The sequence below is a fragment of the Bos mutus genome, chromosome X (genome assembly GCF_027580195.1).
Source record: "Bos mutus isolate GX-2022 chromosome X, NWIPB_WYAK_1.1, whole genome shotgun sequence".
In the NCBI taxonomy this organism is placed as follows: Eukaryota; Metazoa; Chordata; class Mammalia; order Artiodactyla; family Bovidae; genus Bos; species Bos mutus.
In genome coordinates this window covers 79,794,605-79,816,032 of record NC_091646.1, presented here as the reverse complement: position 1 = coordinate 79,816,032, position 21,428 = coordinate 79,794,605, and the positions used below count along the sequence as shown (strand labels likewise).

Below are 21,428 nucleotides of genomic sequence, written 5' to 3'. Positions count from 1 at the left end.
AATTAAAAGATGATGTCCTTATTATCTTCCTGGGATTCCAAATAACTTTATTGTTGCTGTTTTCAGTCATTAAGTCATGTCTGGCACTTTTTCAACCCCATGAACCATAGCCCACCAGGCTCCTCTGTCCATAGGATTTCCCAGGAAAGAATACTGGAGTGGGTTGCCATTTCCTTCTCCTGGGATCTTCCTGACCCAGGGATTGAATCCGTGTCTCCTGCATTGGCAGGTGGATTCTTTACCACTGACCCACCAGGGATGCCCTCTAAATAAGTTAGTTTTTCCTAATTTCAAATACGCAAAAAATAACATGATGTCTAAAAATAATATCAACTAGGTCCACTAATTTCGACATTCCTTTCAGAATGTGCTCAGTCGCTCAGTCATGTTCAATTCTTTGCAACCCCGTGGACTACAGCCCGCCAGGCTCCTTTGTCCACAGAATTTTCCAGGCAAGAATACTGGAGTGAGTTGCCATTTCCTTCTCCAGGGGATCTTCCCCACCCAGGGATGGAACCCAAGTCTCCTGCATTGGCAAGTGGATTCTTTACCATTAGTGCCACCTGGGAAGCCCAATTCAGAAAAGAAAACTTCAATTGTTGTTCTTTGTGTAAATTAAAATGTACTTTACACTTTAGGACTTCCCTGGTAGTAAAGTGGATAAGAACTCGCCTGCCAATGCAGAGAGCACAGATTCGATCCCTGGTGCAGGAAGATTCCACATGCTGTGGAGCAACTAAGTCCCTACGCCACAAATACTGGGCCCAAGCTCTGGTACCTACAAGCTGCAACTACTGAGCCTGTGTGCCACAACTACTGAAGCCTGCATGCCTAAAACATGGCAAAAGATGTTGCCTAGAACATGGCAACAAGAGAAGCCACCACAATGAGAAGCCCACACACCATAACGAACAGTAGCCCCTGCTCGCTGCAACTAGAGAAAGCCTGCACTAAGCAATGAAGGCCCAGTGCAGCTCCCCAAAAAACATACTTTATCTTTGTAAATTAAAATTTACATTTGCTCTCCATGACAGATCCCCAAATCTGGCTATATATCCAATTACCCAGAGAACTTTTAAAACTAAGTTCCTGGGGGAAATTCCCTGGTGGTCCAGTGGTTAGGACTCCACGCTTCCACAGCAGGGGCCACAGGTTTGATCCCTGGTTAGGGAACTAAGATCCCTCAAGCTGCACAGCACGAACAAAAAGTAATAATAATAAAACTGCATTTAAAACATAAATAAATAATAAAAGTAAGTTCCTGAGCCGAAAGTCTGCAGTGGATGCCATGAATCAGTATGCTGCTACTGCTGCTGCTGCTGTTAAGTCGCTTTAGTCGTGTCCAACTCTGTGTGACCCCACAGACAGCAGCCCACCAGGCTCCCCTGTCCCTGGGATTCTCCAAGCAAGAACACTGGAGTGGGTTGCCATTTCCTTCTCCCATGAATCAGTATATATGATATAATATTATATAAAGCTAATGTTGGTGTATTAAGGGAATTCCTCCTGTGATTCAGCTGGCTCTTGGAATTGATCCCTTATTTCAGGGCTTTTCAAGCTCTACTGTGCATAAAAATCACCTGCAGATGTTACTAAGAGGTAGATTCTGATTCAATAGGTCTGGGGTGAGTCCTGGGGACCTGCAGCTCTAAGTTACCAGGTGATGTCCATGCTGCTGGTCCAGAGAGTACACTTGGAGTAGTAAGACCTCATAGGATCTTTCAGTCTTTCCACATGTGAATAATAAAAGGTATTCCCATATGCAGTTCTTATTACTGAAATATTTTCAAGTTTTACAGAAACATTCTTTAGCATAGCTAGAGTATACAACTTGCAAAATATTTGACACATCTTTACTATGTGTCCTACTACCAAGTGAATGGAAATTATCTCCCCCATTTACAAACAGAATAACACTAAAAGATGAGTGTTACTCCAGTCAAAAGATACAAACTTCCATTTATAAGATAAATAAGTACTAGAAACATAATGTACAACATGATAAAGATAATTAACACTACTCTATGTTATCTATAGAAATGGTTACGGGAGTAAATCCTAGGAGTTCTCATCACAAGGAAAAAAATTTTTCTATTTAATTTTGTATCTGAGATGATGTTCACTAAACTTACTGCTATACTCATTTCATGATGTATCTTAGTTAAATCATTATGCTGTATACTTTAAACTTACACAATGTTGTATGTCAATTATATCCCAATAAAATTGGAAGAAAAAAGCAAACAACAATAACAACAACAAAGGACCAGACAATAAGTATTTTACATTTTGTAGGTCTCTACCCCCAAAAAAGATGAGTGTTACTGAAATCACAATGCAGAGATTAAATTAAAATTTACATAACTTTATACACACACACACATATATGCAAAAATGTTTATCACAACCATGTTTATAATAGTAAAATACTGGAGAAAGTCTAGAAGTCCAACAATAGAGGACTGATTAAATATCTTATAAAGGCATCTATCAAAGATAATGATGTAAATGTACAACTACCAGTAATGAAAAGATGTTCATGATTAAGTTTAAAAACAAAGTTTTGTCCAAACCTTATAGTATGGTTCCATGGGGGTGCATACAATCATATATACATTTATTCAAAAGAAAGAGTCCATAAAGATATATGTTAAAATGGTTAAAGCATCCTCAAAGAATTATAATTTCAGGTGATCTTAATGTTTGTTTACTTGAAGGATCTAATATTCCTACTATGACACAGACTTTATAATAAAATTCTTAAAGGGTAAAAAGGGGTGAGAAGAAAATCAAGTAAAGCCCACATAGCACATGCACACATCTTTCAAGAACTACTCTAATGGCTTGACTCCAAACAGTCATCAAGGGACTTCCTATATTCAAAGCACTTCAAATCTTGTTAAAACTGTAGTCTTGCATCCCACCCCAGACTTACAGAATCTGAATCTCTGATGTAGGCTCCTAAATCTGCATACAAAGCAAACAGTGACTCTTAAACACAGTAAATTTCGGAAACAAAAAGATTCCTAGAAATGAAAGGACCAAGATTAAATTTCAACCTATTTAAACGGCAAACTACAGCAAATTCAGAATGGGTGAAATCATGTAACATACCTATACACCACACGCAGCAACCACTGAAATATGAACAACAAAAACCTATATTTAGCAACCAGATTTATTTAATCTTAATTTTAAGCGTCTCTTGTGAACATTGATCATTTCCCATGAGCTGACTGAGGTCACAAAGGTTTTCTTTATGTTTGATCTACATCTGTCTGAAACTATTCCTATTATAACCTTTTCTATGATGTTCTGTCTCTATTTACTCCTACATTAGTTAAAAGTACTATATAGACATTTACTATGGAACCAAATATCTAGATAATTCAACTATTCTTCTGATGCTTTCACTTCTCCTTCCTAAACAACATTCCAGTTGACTAATCCCAGTAGATTCTGGCGATTATTTCATCCAAAGATCCTCTCTGAGGCAAACTCAAAGGCATGGAGAGGAATTTATACTACTAGAAGCCTTCAAAGAAGCAAGGAAAGCATTTCCTGTTCTGAAAAACAGCACATGAACCCCCAAAAGTCTATTGACAGAGAAATGGAAAATATCATACTGAATATATCCCTAACATATCAACTCATAAGGCATACATTTACTAAAAACTTTCAAAATGAGACATTAAGAGTTTTGAGAATTTCCTAAGGTTAATAAATTAGAATCATTTCCCCAAAGAAAGCCAGAACAGACTTTCCCACCTTTAAAACAGAGAGGCAAACAGTAGGGAAAAAAAAGTTTGGCATGAGCTCCTAAAAGGATTTAAGAAAGGAGCATAACTTCAGGGATGTGGGGACAAGTCCTTCATTTTATTTTAATCCATGATACATTTTAATCCTGGATCACTCAGAAGTCCAGGCCAGCTGAAACTGGAATTTATTAAAACCAAGAAGATTATATACCCACCTGCAGCTCACACCAAGCAACCTCTACCCATGTTTCAGTGTCGAGTCCTTTATATACTGTTTTAAATGCTCCTCTTCCCAGTTCTATGTCAAATTTCAGGAACCTGCCACTAGGAGAAGTAGCTACAGCCTTCATTTCTGCTTCTTCTTCCATCTCCTTTTCATTTTTCTCCTTGAAATAATCTTTTGAGGATTCTGATGTTCCCTTTGAACACTGCTCATATTTAACTTCTTGTCCTCCTCTTAGCACATTTGTAGGAAGCTTTTCTACTCTTGGAATATTTGTTGCAGTCTTTATTCTCTCATCTTTGGAGGAAGATTCAGCAACTTTGTCATCTTCTGTCATCTCAACACTCTTTCGAAAGAATCTTTTCTTTTCTATAGTTTCTCCAGAAGCAGAGAAGGTATTGCTTTTCTCCTTTAGTCTAGCTTCCACTGTCAAAGTTGCTGCAACCTGAGGAACTCTGTTTTCTAATGAAACTCCATCAGGTTTCTCAGAATCTTCTGTGCTAGCTGGCTCCCCTGAATCAGTAGCCATTGTAATTAAGGTTGGCACTAAACTTTTTCCTGTCCCACTCTTCAGTTCAGTTGCATCTCAGGTATCAGAATTATCAGGATGGACTTCCTTTTATATGGTCATATGTTTCCATAGCAACCTGAAGGGGGGGGGGAAAGGATATATTAAAATCACCCCACAAAGGAAATCATTAAGGAGAAAAGTCACCTGACTGTTTAATCCCTTTTTTCTTAATAAGAAGTTTGTTCTTTTTCTGTCCAGTCTTAGCAACCAGCAGCCTCCAGGGACTATGTCTTATCTTGTTTACCATTGCAGTCTTCAGTGCCTAGCAGACTACTTGGCATACAGCTCAACAAGTCTTCATACTGTATGAACATTGTTTATAAACCAAGTTCTCAGCCCCTTCTATGAATCTATCATATTTAAACCAAGTATCCAAACCTTGAATTTGCTTAGCTACAAGGTAATACACAAAATAGGCTTCTCTGGTGGCTCAGATGGCAAAGAAATTTGCCTGCAATGCAGGAGACCATGGTTCAATCCCTGGGTCGGGAAGACCTCCTGGAGAAGGGAAACGGCAACACTCCAGCATTCTTGCCTGGAGAATTCCATGGACAGAGTAGCCTGGCAGGCTACAGTCATGGGGTCACAAAGAGTCGGACATGGCTAAACATGCACACACATAATACACACAATAAGCAAAAATAGCACATAATTTCTCAGTAGGTGGTTTTTTCTAAAATTCTGGAACTAATCCATAGATTTTTTTTATTGTGGCAAAATTTAATCATTGTTAAGTGTACAATTCAGTGGCATTAAATACTCTGACAATGCTGTGCAGTCATCACTACTATCCATTTCCAGAACTTTTCCATCCTTCCAAACTGAAACCTATTAAAACAATAATTCCTCATCACCCCGGACCCTGGTAGTCTCTATTCTATTTTAGGTCCTTGTGAATTTGTTTATTCTAGGTACTTCATGTAAGGACTCATACAATATTTGTCCTTTTGTGTCTGGCATATTTCACTTGGCATAATATTCTCAAGTTTCATTGATATATATATATATATATTATGGCATGTATTTCATAAAAAGAATTTCATTCTTTTTTAAGGCTGAATAATAATAGTCCATTATATGTATATAACACATTTTGTTTATCCATTCTTCTAGTCAGTGGATTGTTTCCACCTTTTAACTATTGTGAATAATGCTACCATGAACATTCAACAGTAGTTTTGAATAATGAAAATATTATACTTGTCTATTGAGCTTGCCTTCATATTTCAATAGGAAGATTTTAACTACTATCAAATAATAACACATACTATTTAAAAATGGCAAGAAAGACTTAAAATATGTATCCTCTTGAACCAGCAATTCCATTCATAGGAACTTGTCATAGAAAATAGTCAAGAATCTGTGCAAAGATTTAACTGTAAAGACATTCATTACAGCACTTATAATTTGGCAAAACTATAACTAAATACAAGCATAATAGGGGTTTAATTAAGTATTTCAAAATGAGATAGGGTACAGCATTTTAAAAACACTGTAGTAGTGAGACGAAAAGACATTTCCCATATGTCATATGGTTAAATGAAAAAAGAAATATATACAACAAACTTTCGTTACACACACACGATGTTAATTCTGAAAGGTGGAATTATGGACTTTTTTTCTTTCTGCTTTTCTGTATTTTCTAATATTTTCCACAAAGAACATGTGGAAATATGTGGAACATATAAGGGAAAACTGTTTAAAAGGTTTTTCAAATGATTGGTCAAACCAATAGAAAATTCTTTCCTTCTCACCACAAACATACATCACAAAGTTAAGCATGTATATCTGTTATGATATTATATAACCTAGAAGGCAGAATTTGTCATGTTAAACCAAAAATATACAATAACAAATTTGAAAAACTGAAGAAAAACAACTCTAAACTAAAACAAACAAAATTGGGTGACATATCCTAAACTGTTCTATACATTCAACACAATTCCTATCAAAATTCCAGTTGGTTTCTTTAACAAGCTGATCCTAAAATTCATATAAAACTTCAAGGGTCCCAGAATAGCTAAGTTCAAGCAAACCTGAAAAAGAACAGAGCTAGTGGACTCAACCTTTCCAATTTTAAAACCTACTATAAAGCTACAGTATTAAGACAGTGTGGTACCAGCATAAGGATAGATGGATAGATAGGTGGAATAAAAATACAGAGTCCAGAAATAAACACATATATTTGTGGTCGACTGATTTCCAACAAGGGTGCCAAGACAATTCAATGGGGAAAAAACTCTCTGTTCAACAAATGGTGCTAGGACAACTGGATGTCTACATACACAAGAATGAAGTTGGACTCTTGGGAGTCCAGGTTAAGTACGCTTCCTGGAAAAGATGCCTGAACTGAGTCTCAAAGAAAGAAAATTAGCTCATCCAAGCAGAGAGAAGATGACAAGCAAAGTCATGAAATAGCAGAACAAGTATATAAACAATTCACTAGCAATACTAGACCTGGTGGCTCAGACAGTAAAGAATCCATCTGCAATGCGGGAGACCTGGGTTCAATCCCTGGGTTGGGAAGATCCCCTGGAAGAGGGCATGGCAATCCACTCCAGTATTCTTGCCTAGAGAATCCCCATGGACAAAGGAGCCTGGCAGGCTACACTCCATGGGGTCACAAAGAGTCGGACATGACTGAACGACAAAGCACAGCAATACTAGAAGCAGGAAGATGAGGACAAAGAGCAGATAGTCACCAAGGATTTCTACGATATACAATGTAAAACAAGATCAGTTAGAGAGCTACTGTAATAATCCAAGGAAGAGTTGCTGAGGTTTGAGTGAAAATAGTGTCAAGAGGTAAGATATATTAACGAAGTACCAAATACAAGATTTACTATCTGAATGAATATGACTGTGAAGGAACAGGAAGAGTCTATGCTAACTCCTAGAAATTTGCCTATCAGATGACACAGCTAGGACAGAGCTAAGAAACTAATAGCTCATGATGTGCTACATGAGGTTACACTGCGAAATTAATAGATTTTGAAAGTCAGTAAGACTAGTATTACCTGCAAGTGGGAAAAGGTAACTAACAATGCCTCATTTAGGTAGAGATATTTTTAACTTATTTTTAGACTTGGAAAAAGACGTGCAAGAATATACAAAGAATCTAGTATACCCTTCACTCACATCCCCAGATGTTAACATTTTAGATTGGACATTCTTAAGACTAACTCTATCCACTTCACCTAACTAAAGGTAACTTATTCAGAAACCTCAAAAGCAAAGATCCATAAGTAAGACAAAAGGACTGCTGCTGCTGCTGCTGCTAAGCAGACAAAAACAGGTAAAAAAAAAAATCAAAGAATTTAAGTTGGAAAAGCCTTCAAGATTTTTTAACGGCAGAACCTCTTTTTTTAAAAAATATGAAATCTCACTCAGAACCCTAATATAAAAATAGAGGGGCAAGTAGTGCTGCCCTGGTATAACAACTATAGTTATAATGTCTGGTCACCTGGTTTCCCAAACCATGGAATAAGCAGCAGCAAAGAAGAGAGATGAGGAAATCAGTGTTCCTTTAGTCTTAAAAACCAACCCCTAAGACAAAAAATATTACTAAAAACAAAGAACACTTTATAAGCATGGAAAGATTAATTCATCGGGACAATGTAACAATTATAAACATATACACATCTAACAACAGAAGCCCAAAATATATTAAATAAAAACTGACAAAACCAAAGAGAGAAATAATTCAGTAGTAATAGTAGGAGATTTTAATACCCTATTCTCACTACTGGGGAGATAGATAAACTAGACATAAAATAATCAAGAATCTGGAAAACTTGACCAATAGTATCAGTCAACTTGAACTAACTGCCATCTATAGAACACTCCACCCAGCAAAAACAAAATACACATTATTTTCAAGTACACATGGAAAAATCTCCAGAACAGATCATGTACTATGCAATAAATCTCAAAAAATTTAAAAGAACTGAAACCAAAGTATACTCTCCTACCACAAAATAATTAAATTAGAAATGAACAGAATAAGTGTATATAGATCAGTAGAATAGAATTGAGAGTCTGATCAACTGCTTTTCAATGGAGCGGTCAAGACAATTCAATGGGAAAAGAAGAGTCTTTCAAAAAATGTATTGGGACAACTGGATATCCACATACAAAAGAATAAAGTTGGACTCTTACCTCACACCATACAAGAAATGAACTCAAAGTGGAACATGGACTTAAATGTAAGAGCTAAAACTACAAAACTCTCAGAAGAAAACATTAAATTCTAGGGACTCTGGGTTATGCAATAAAATTATGAAATCATACTGTACCGAGGTACAAGTGATAAAAGAAATACAAGTGATAAAAGAAAATTGAGAAGGTGGACCACTCATTAGAGAAATACAAATAAAAATCACAATCAAATACTATTCCATACCCATGATGATTACAATAAAAAAGACAAGACAGTTACAAGTGTTGCTAAGGATATAGAGAAAATAGACCCCTAATACACTGCTGGTGGGAATGTAAAATGGAACAGAGTCTGGCAGTTCTTCAACAAGTTAAACATAGAGTTACTATATGAATACCCAAGAGAAAGGAAAACTTATGTCCACATAAAAACTTATACATAAGTGTTCACAGCAGCACTACTCACAATAGCTGAAAGGTGGAAACAATTTAAATGTCTAACAACAGCTGGATAAACAAAAATGTGTTATATTCATGCAATGCAATATTATTTGGCAATAAAAAGAAAGGAGGTATTGATACATGCAACAGTAAGGATGAACCTTGATAATATTATGCTAGGTGAATGAAGCCAGAGGAAAGACCACATACTGCATGGTTACATTTATTTATATGCATTGTCTAGAAAATGCAAATCTATAGAGACAGAAAATAGATTACTTGCTGCCTTAGGCTGGGGCATAGGAACTGGACTGACTGCAAACTAGCACAAGAAAACTTTCGGGGGTGATGAAAATGTTCTAAAATTAGATTGCAATCAAGGTTATACAACTGGATAAATTTGCTAAAAGCCACTGACACTTATACTGGTGAATTTTATGATATATAAATTATATCTCAATAAAATATGTCCTTTAAGAATCTTCAATATTGTGACTAAAATCAAAGCCATCATAATATCAAATATATCTTTTTAAAACTATACTCTCTACCTCCCCCACCACCACCCCCACCCCATTCTAACCACTCTCCTCATCTTTTGCCTGGCCTCTTGGGTTAAGAATCATTGGTCTGAAGGGAAAAGACCTGATAACAATAAAATGTAATAGCTGGTGGCCTAAGGGTAAACAATGAATAAGAAAAACAAACTTTTAAAAAACAGGTAAAGAACTTCACTAAGCAGAGTATATCAGTGGCCTTTTCATCATGTATCCAATAGCTGCTGCTGCTAAGTCACTTCAGTCGTGTCCGACTCTGTGCGACCCCATAGACGGCAGCCCACCAGGCTCCACCGTCCCTGGGATTCTCCAGGCAAGAACACTGGAGTGGGTTGCCATTTCCTTCTCCAATGCATGAGAGAGAAAAGTGAAAGTGAAGTCGCTCAGTCGTGTCTGACTCTTCGCGACCCCATAGACTGCAGCCCACCAGGATCCTCTGTCCATGGGATTTGCCAGGCAAGAGTACTGGAGTGGGGTGCCATCGCCTTCTCCATCCAATAGCTACTTAACCATAAAAAAGAGTTTCAGAACTCAGGCTTCGGAGTGGGAGAAACCTGGAATCAATCATGGTTCTGCCTCTCACTCCTCAGAGACTTGGGGCAAATTACTTAACCTCATTCATTTTTTATTTCATTTGTAAAATCTCACAGGACTATCATGAAAATAAAATGGAAATATACATGTAAAGTACTTAACACAGTGCCCAGCACAATATAAAAAAAATAAATGGAAGCTTTTATTTCCTACATCTTACTAACCCCTAGGGGAAGCACTATACTAAAGCACAACTCAACAATACTCAAGAAAACATAAAATGATTTTTCAGAACACTATTTAGTAAGGCTGAAAAGTATATAATACATTCTTTTAAACCTTTCCAGTAAGAAACCATGGTGGCATTGCTAAAGGGATACGATCAGGATAATATCTCTTCCACCCTCAGCAGTGCAGAAACATAGCTCAGTGACAAGGGATTGAAAATCAGGCCTCAAACCTGAAATTTCTTTACCGAGTACAACAGCTATGTATCATAACCTACATGTGACCATTTTTTCCTTCATATAATGATAACACATTGATTTAAGCCCTAGGAATATGCATAAAGACAATCACAAAAGCACTTCTATAGAGAAAGCCTCTATAGGGAAAATCTCATAAATCTGTGTCCCGTATCTAATCCTTCAATATATTTGATATACAAGCTTGGAGCATTTCAGTTAAAAGCTCAAGATAATTTCCCCCCATAAGCATATCATGGTTGTATCCATGGGAAATCCAGCATACAATCAGTATTTAGTCAGTGACTCAATAATTTCTTCAACTTTTGGAACCAGCAACTGTAAGACTGAATCTGTAAATAGCCAGAAATGTGGCTTCCCTGGTGGTCCAGTGGTTACATGTCCTCTTTGCAATACAGGGGACTTGGGTTTGATCCCTGGTTGGGGAACTAAGATTCCACATGTTGCAGAGCAATTAAGTCCGCACGCCACAACTACTAATCCAATGTGCCACAACTGGAGAGTCTGTGCACAGCAACGAAAAGATCCTGCATGAGGCTACAAAGATCCTGCATGCCGCAACTAAGACCCAACACAGCCAAATAAATTAACAAATATATTTTTTAAAATAAGGAATGAGAATTATATAATAAAATTTTCCAAGAACAATTCTCTCTCTCATACACGTGTGTTCATACCAATAAACACTCTAAGTGCCAAGCACCGGGTTAGGGTCTGTGGCTAAAAGAACAAAAGTCAGTCTTTGTCCTCAAGGAGCCTATAGTTTTACAATCTTAAAATATACCTCTGTTGACTTCTAGTTCAAGACAATGAACTGAACACCTATGTCTCTTGTACTTTCCAAGACTCTGAAAAAGTGATGGTAAGAGTACAGAAGTAAAATTACAAGTTAAGGACAGGAATGGAAAATGGCATAGCAAATACAAGATTTCAACAATTTATGACAGAAAGCAGACAAGAAAGAACTGGCTGATAATACAAATCAAAGGAATGCTACAACCTAAAATATGAAATAGAAAGGGTTCCAACCCAGGAGGAAGCAGACTTACAGGGCAAAACCCCAGAGGGGTTCCACACTCAAAGAAGACTGATCCTAAAGAGGGCTAAAATGAGAACAGGCTAAATACATGGATTAACTGAAGCTCTGAATTATGACAGTTGATGAACTCTCCCCCCAAAATAAATTCCTGCATACACAATACCGAATTCAACAAACTAGGAAGAATGAACAACAGCAAGGAAGAATAAGGGCACCCTAGTACAAAGCCCTCTGCCCTCTGGCATTTGGGCCCTCCAAGTGTAAAAGCCAGCTGCCCACACACTCCCCCCGAAACCAGTTGACATCCCTGCCTAGAAACACGGAATTCCCAGTCAGCCCTTTTACTAGTTCGTTATTTAATACAAACAGAATCAGGAGGCAGCCATTTGAAGAAAACCTATATAACACAGAAGAGAAAGAACAGAGAAAATGTCCTTGGAAGAGCTGAAATAATTCAAGAAATCATTTTAAATTTAATTTTTAAGATATAACCATAAGATTCAAAAATCAAAGAAAGAGGTATATAATGAACAGGTTCACTCCCAAATCTGTTTCCTATCCATTCAATTCCCCCCAACTCTCTCCACAAATAACCACTCATTAGATTTTCTGTAGCTCTCCAGAGTTTCTTAGGGCAAATAAGCAAATATATGTTCTCTCTCCTTTTCTACATGAAAAGTAGCATAATACGTATCAAGCATTTTTTATAGTCAGAATAACTTAAAATACTTTTTTCCTGGTCAGTACACAGAGGTTCCTTCATTCTTATTTTTATATCTATATAGTAATAGTATTTGATTATTTGCTATGACAGACAAAATTGAATATTTCATTTCACATATATGTATGTCTGTGTATATACATGTGTGTATTGTGTGTGAATGTAAATTCCCTGAAGTGGGACTGCTGGCTCAAAGGAAATTTGCACATTTACCTTTTATTGAAATACACTAATATATCAGTAAGAGTACACAAAATTCATGTGTATCTTTATATAATGCTGCCAAACTGTCTGCCACAGCATTGTACTGATTTAAACTCCCACCAGCAATGTGTGAAAGTGTCTTTTACCCCAGAGCCTTGACAACAACAATAAAAAAAGGTGCTGTCAAACATTTTGATTTTTAACACTCTGAAAGGTTTTAAACAGGAATCACAGTGTGGTTTCAATTAGCATTTATCTCATGAGTGAGGTTAAGCATTTTTCACATAAACAATAGAGTCAGGAATAAACCAAGAATTGCTATTATCACTGCTAACACTTAAGGAAATAAAACATGTCATACAAATACTGGAAAGTAAGAGACAAAACTCAAAACTTGCAGATTATATGAATATCTATCTAGAAAATTTAAGCAAATTCAACTAAAAAAAAACATGATAGGAACTAACAACAAAGGTCAATAGAAACATTAAATGCAAAATCAAAAAATAAATCAATACCTTTGATACACATCAGCAATAATCAATTAGAAAATATAATTTAAAAAACAACTATCCTAAGGTAAAGGCTCCAGGGGAAGATGGCACCAGGAGAGGGCAGGAAGGGTGTCCTGAAAGAAAGGCAGGTCACTGCAATTACTATATATATATGTATATATATATGATATATATATACACACTCATAAGAGCAACAGAGCTATAAAATATTAATCTAGGAATAAACTCAAAAGAAATATGCAACACCTATATAAAGAAGACTAAAATTTTTACTGAAGTACATAAGATACACCTTTCTTTGTTTGAAAGACCCAATATTAGCATCTTCAGAAACCCTCCTCTGAGATTATCCCAAAGTCAATGTAAGTCCAACAGAAATCCCAAAGAGATGTTTTTGTCCCAAACTGACAAATTGATTTGAAAAGAGTACAAGGAAAGCCAAGAAAATCTTGAAGAACAATGAGAGTTTGCCTTACCAAATAATACTTACAGCTATAGTAAGTTAAACAATGTGCTTTCATCACAGAAATACACAACTGGACTAATGGAGAACAATCAGTAGAGAAACAGACACATGTATGTATAGCAAGGTACTCCGTGGTAAAGATAGATTTCAAATTTATGAGGAATAGATAGCATAATAAATGATGTCAGAATAACTGGCTATCCATTTAGGGGGAAGAAGTTAAAGCCCACTTAAAACCAGTCACAAAAATAAATTTCGGATAGATTAAAGAGCTAAACATTAAAAAAAAAAACTATGTAACTATTAAAAAATATGGCAGAATATATTTCTAACCTGAAGAAAGGCTTTCTTAAAAAGATAAAAATAGGAAGACCATTAATAACAATGACAAAAAAATACATTTGGCCATTTGACCATGAACTAGGTTAAAAGATAAGCAACAGACTGGGACTGGAAGCAAACATCTGCAACATGCATAGCAAAGCATTAATATCCAGAATATATAAAGAACTAAAAAATCAGTAATAAGAAACATAAATAGACAATACATGCATGGCAGAGGGATGGCTCAAACTCCTTAGTAAGCAGGGAGATGCAAATTCAAACAATTCAATATCATTTTTTGTCTATTAGGTGAGAGAAAATTACATTATCTGTTACTATCACATTTTGAGTGTGTGAGAAATTTAGCACACCATGCACTGTTGACAAATAAACTGGAATAGCCTTTTCATATGGCAAATTCCAAATATCTAGTGCATACTTGTCATCCAACAATTCCACTTCTTAGTACTTACATGACAAATATTCCTGTATGTATACAAATATGTATGTACAAGGATTTTTTTACTGAAGGGCTTTTTATTGTTTGTAACAGCAAAAAAATGAATAAAATTTACATATTCATCCATAAGAGAAAGGTGAAATAAAAATGTACTACGTAATAATATGCATCTGTTTAAAAACTGAGAAATGGTTATACAGATGTATAAAAAGTCTCCCACACATATATATATACTGTTAAGAAAAGTAAGTTGTACAACACATATATCTATATATCATATATACATATGTTATATATATATATACACACACATATATAAAAACAAACAAAACTTTATGTTTCTAAATGTACTCATATATGTGTAAATGCATATTAAAAAGACTGGAAGGATATGCTCTAAACTGATTCTAGTGGTTAAAGAAGCATGTAGTATGAAATACTATGTCTCCTTTAAAAAGAACAAAGTCAACATACATATACTTACATGAAAGCCTTAACACATATACTTTGGGAAAAAAATAAGTCAAAAAATACATTTTATTTGCATATGCACATACATATACATGTAAATACAGAGAAAAAGGACTGTACAAGTTCATATTCAACTCTTAATAATGATTACCCACTGGGAGGGCAGGAAATTGGGTAAAGGAGGACTTGAAGGTTTTAATCTACCTCTGTATTATTTTAATTCATAAAAGCAGAATTGTCCATCAATAACCTGTACCAAGAACCAGTTAAAGATATTATAATTTCTTAAAATAACTGAAGGAAGGACAAAACAAATTAGGTATGTACAACTTATATCCAAATAAATATTCTCAGTTAACACTTACTGAATGCTTTGGGCTAAGCACTCTAAGTCCTTTCATGCATTTTCTCATGTAATCGTAAGAATCTTAAGATAAAATTATTCCCATTTTACAACTGAGAAAACTAGGCTCAAAAAATTAAGTTAAACTTTCCTAAGATTACACAGCTAGTAAAAACCAAGGACAAAATTAAACCCAGGCAACTGACTCCCAAATCCACTCGTGTGTGTGTGTGCATGTGTGTGTAAATCACTTCAGTTGTGTCTGACTTTTTGTGACACTATGAATCCTAGCACACCAGGCTCCTCTGTCCATGGGATTCTCCAGACAAGGATACTGGAGTGGGTTGCCATGCCCTCCTCCAGGGGATCTTCCTGACCCAGGGATAGAATCCCCATCTCTTAACGTCTTCTGCACTGGCAGGCAGGTTCTTTATCACTAGCGCCACCTGGCAAATCAATATAGGGCCACACATAATTTGGAGCCACATGTACACACTATACATAATCCTGAACTGTACAGATACATACATTAGATAACCACATCACAGCCCTTGGGAGTTTATAACTGTCTTCATCCTCATTTCCATCTTCCAGTTTTGTTTGGCAAGGTCATTCCCTCAATTAAAGATGCTCATTTTATGTGAAAATATTTCTGGATCCACATTAGAAAAAGAATCTAAATCATCTCCATCTTCCTTAAACAATCTCTATCTACCAATCACCTACCCTTAATCCCTAATTACCACTTTATTCAGTTTAATCCTTCACAACAGTGGTAGCCAAACTATATACAGCCCTCAGGCCAACCTACCTTACCTCCCAGCCTGTTTCTGTGAAGCAGCTAAGTTGAGAAAGATTTTTACATTTTTAAATGGTTGAAAAACATCAAAAGAAAAATGGTATTTCATGACATGAAAATTATTCAAAATTCATATTTCAGTGTTCATGAATAGCATTTATGAACACAGCCACTTTCATCATTTATATATATCTATGACTGCTACACAGAAGAGCTGAGTGGTGGCAAAAGAGATTCCATGGCCCACAAAGCCTAAAATGCTATATTCACTATCTGGTCCTTTATGGAGAAAGTTTATCAAATCTCGCTTTACAGTTTTCAAAAGAAGTTCATCTATTTAACTCATTACTCCTAACAACAACCCTGAGAGCTACTTGGTATTTGCCTGAATTCTGAAAATTAAGAAGGCTCAAAGAAGTTTAGTGTCTTGCCTGTCACAGAGCTAGTAAGTAAAGGCAGAATTCTGGAACCCAAGTTTTCTAGCTTCAAATCCAACATAATTTTTACCACACTACCACTTTCAAAGAACCCAACCCCTTCTGATTAATCGATGAGTTTAGACATTTGGTGCTAAAATTTACCAGATGGGGAGGGACTGGTAAAAGCTTTAAACTGGTCAGAAAACATGTCTAAATTGACTCCAAAAATAGATGAATAGGATACACTGCATTTCACATGTAGTTGTATAATTTACAAAGTATATTGTTTCATTTAATTTGCAAAGAAACCCTGCTAAATAGGTAGTGCTTTTGTTTAGTAACAAATAAGGAAACATACAGACTTGCAAAAGATTATACTAAGGCAAGACCAGCATCCAGGCTGACCCCTACTCCAATGACAGTTCCGACAGTTCTATTCGGGAACATTGTCTCTTCTCACAAGGAATGTACCTGTTGTTTTCTTTTTTTTTCCCCCTTAGAAATAAAAAGCAGTTAACTAAAAAAAAAAAAAAAAAAAAGAGCATTTAAGAGAAAGAAACGAAAGCTTTATTTTAGAAAGGATAAACTAACAATTTAACAAAATAATACCAGAAGGGATACTCTTTAACATCTGGATCTCTGTTCAAAGTCACCTTCTCAAAGAAGCCTGACAAAATAACCATGTGAGCCAGAGGCTCCCCACAACACCCCAACACTCTTTAAAATTTTTTCTTCTTAGCATTTATTTTCTGAAATATTTGCTGACCATATGTTGCCCTCCACTGTAATGTAAGCTCAAAGATAGCAGGGCCATTGCCTGCTTTGCTTCCTTTCATCCATCCTCAGCACATCAATCCAGGCATACAGGAGGAACATAATAAATATTTGTTGAATGAATGGTAGAACCTACATGTACATTGGGTAAATCATATTCTGTAACTCACAGATTCAGAATAAGTTATCAGCATATTTGAAACATTCCTTAGCAAATGAAATACACATCTTCAATAAGAGCTTTTTCTCTTGCCAGAAAGACACCATCAAAGACGAATTCAATGGAAATGCCACAATTGCCCAGCAGGACAAAAATTATTCTCTGGGTAGCAGTGGATATAATGAGCTGAACTAGCACCTTATAGATCTTAAGACTGATTAAGCAGATTTTTCATTCTTGTATTAAAACACATCCTCTAATTTAAAAATTCTAATTACTGTCTCTATTTTAATTATACTTAACTAGAGGCTGAGGTTTAAGAATTGTGCTGTGCTAAATTTTAATTCTCATTTTTACAAGAAACCAAACTCAAATAATCTTACATTATCCCAATAATATATGATGAATGTAGCCCAAGCTACAAGTAAAAAGTCTCCACACGGTACTAACTGTTAAATGTTTTCATCAAGAAGTTGGCTCACAAACATAAGCTATACAACACACACACATAAATTACTTTCAGCATAAACCTAATATCAATTTCTGGTAATTAAAAACTAAATCTACTTTTTTTTCCCCAGTAAGTAGAGATTTCACCCTACACAAACAATTTTAAAACCACAATAATATTCTTTACATAAAACATCACTCATGGGAAATTCCCTGGTGGTCCAGTGGTTAGAAATCCATGCTTTCACTGATGAATGTGAGGGTTCAATTCCTAGACAGGGAACTAAGATCCCACAAGCCATGAGGTGTAGCCAAAAAAAAACAAAAAACAAAACAAAGGGGGAAATAATCACTTATGTAACTTTAGCATAAGGATCGGAAAAGGCAATGGCACCCCACTCCAGTACTCTTGCCTGGAAAATCCCATGGACGGGGGAGCCTGGTGGGCTGCCGTCTATGGGGTCACACAGAGTCAGACACAACTGAGCACCTTCACTTTCACTTTTCACTTTCATGCATTGGAGAAGGAAATGGCAACCCACTCCAGTGTTCTTGCCTGGAGAATCCCAGGGACAGGGGAGCCTGGTGGGCCGCCGTCTATGGGGTCACAGAGTCGAACACGACTGAAGCGACTTAGCAGCAGCAGCAGCAGCCCCAGCAGCATAAGGATCATCTAGTTTGCCATACTGAAGTTTCCTGATCATAAAAGTCTCATTGATTCACAAAGAGTTTTAGAATCCCCATACTTCAAATACAAGACATGACCTTCAAAATGCATTTAAAAACAGTTCTTCCCCACAACTACCAAGAGTGATTAAGTATCACCACAAATAGCTTTAACATAGATGTATAGTACTATTATGTATTTTATAGTTTAAAAATCTTCAAGTTAATCCACATGCAAAAGAATGAAGTTGAACTCTTATCTCATACCAGATACAAAAATTAACTCAAAATGGATGAAAGACCTAAATATTAAAGCCAAAAACTACAAAACTCTTCAAAGAAAATATAAACCTTCATGATCTTGGATTTGACAGTGGTTTCTTAAATATGACACCCAAAGCACAAGCAACAACAGAAAAAAATAAACTGGACTTCATCAAATTTCAAAACTTTTATGCACCAAAAAACACTATAAAGAAAGTAAAAAGAGACATACAGGCACATGAAAAGATGCTCAACATCACTAATCATCAGGGAAATACAAATTAAAACCATAATGAGATATCACCTCACACCTGTCAGAATGACTATTATCAAAAAGAAAACAAATAACAAGCATTGGTGAGGATGTGGAAAAAAAGGGAAACGTCATGCACTGTTGGTAGAACTGTAAACTAGTACAGCCACTATAGAAAACAATATGGAGATTTCTCATAAAATTAAAAATAGAAGTATCATACGATCCAGCAATTCCATTTCTGGGTATTTATCCAAAGAAAACAAAAACACTGATTTTAACATATAATATGCACCACTATATTCATTATGGCATTATACATAATAGCCAAGATATGGAAGCAACCTAAGAGCCCCTCAACAGATAAATGGATAAAGTAGATGAGGTATGTATATATATAGATAAATAGATAGATAGATATAGATATATATATACACACACCACACACACACACACACAATGGAATATTACTCAGCCATAAAAATAATGAAATCTTGCCATTTCAACATGGATGGAGCCAGAGGGTATCATGCTAAGTGAAATAATTCAGAGAAAAAAAGCAAAACAAATGAACAAACATAACAGAAACAGAGTCACGGACACCAAAAACAAATTGCCAGAGGGGAGAAGGTTGCGGGGAGGGGAGAAATAGGTGAGAATGATTAAGAAGTATAAACTCCCAGTTGCAAAGTAAATGAGTCACACATATGAAATGTACAGTGTGGGGAATATAGTTGATAATTATTTAATATCTTTGTATGGTGACAGATGAACTAGACTTAATCTTGGTGATCATACTGCAATATATACAAATACTGAATCACTATGTTGTGAACCAGGAACTAACACAGTGTTGTAGGCCAATTATACTTCAAAGACAAGCAAACAAACTCATAGAAATAGAGATGAGATTTGTGGCTACCAGAGGTGATGGTAGGGGAAAGGGGAATTAGCTGAAGGTAGTCAAAAAGTACAAATTTCCAGTTATAAGATAAATAAGCACTAGGGCTATAATCTGCCTGCAATGCAGGAGACCTGGGTTCGATTCCTAAGTCGGGAAGATCCCCTGGAGAAGGAAATGGCAACCCACTCCAGTATTCTTGCCTGGAGAATCCCATGGACAGAGGAGCCTGGTAGGTTCCCAGTCCATGGGGTTGCAAGAATCGGACATGACTTAGTGACTAAACCACCACCACCAGGGATATAATATTTAACATGATAAAAAATAAGGAGGGAGGTGGGAGGGGGGTTCAGGATGGGGAACACGTGTATGCCCACGGCGGATTCATGTTGATGTGTGGCAGAACCAATACAATATTGTAAAGTAATTAGCCTCCAATTAAAATAAATAAATTAAAATTTTAAAAAAGAATAATAATATATGGAAAAAAATAATTAGTACTGTTGTATGTCACACATGAACTTTTTTGGTTTGTTTTTTGGCCATGCCACGCGGAATGCAGGATCTTAATTCCCCAAACAGGGATTGACCCCGTACCCCATGCATTAAGAGCGTGGAGTTTTAAGCACTGGACCTCCAGGGAAGTCTCCATGAAAGTTGTTACGAGAATAAACCCTAAGACTTCCCATTACAAGGAAAAAAATTTTTTTTCTATTTCTTTAACATTGTATCTGTATGAGATGATAGGTGTGCACCACCTGATGTGAAGAGTTGACTCATTTGAAAAGACCTGATGCTGGAAAAGACTGAGGGCAGAAGGAGACGGGAAAGACAGAGGATGAGATGGTTGGATGGCATCACTGACTCAATGGACATGGGTTTGGGTGGTCTCCAGGAGTTGGTAATGGACAGGGAGGCCTGGCGTGCTGCAGTTCATGGGGTTGCAAAGAGTCGGACACGACTGAATGACTGAACTGAACTGAAACCTACTACAGTAATCATTTCATGATGTCTGTAAATCAAATCATTATTTTATCTCAATAAAACTGGAAAATAGATAAACACAGAGTGGAAAAAATTTACAATCATATGTCTGATCAGGCTCTAGTATTGACAATATATTTTATAAAAACTCTTACAACTCAACAATAAAAAGATAACCAAATGTAAAAATGAGCAAGGACTTAGACATTTCTTAAAAGAAGAGATTTAAATAGACATGAGCACATGAAAAGATGCTCCACAGCACTAGTTATTAGTAAAATGGGAATCAAAACCACAATGAGATATCACAAAACACCCACTAGATGGCCATAAAACACACACATACACACACACACACACAAACACAAAATCCAAATGTAACAAATGCTGGGGAAGATATAAAAAAATTAGAACTCTTATACATTGGAGGTGGAAATGGTGGAAAACATTTTGATGGTTCCTTAACAAGTTAAACATAGAATTACCAT

At 36.1% G+C, this 21,428-nt stretch overlaps 1 protein-coding gene across 1 annotated transcript in view; it reads right to left on the bottom strand.

Annotated features, from left to right (window-relative positions):
• The window catches only part of WNK3 (WNK lysine deficient protein kinase 3), a 188,214-nt gene that overhangs the window by 162,815 nt on the left and 3,971 nt on the right, over positions 1–21,428 (bottom strand). Inside the window, 1 exon segment of the mRNA XM_070366298.1 lies at positions 3,974–4,628. Coding sequence (XP_070222399.1) covers positions 3,974–4,510 — 537 coding nt within the window. The 5' untranslated portion in view covers positions 4,511–4,628.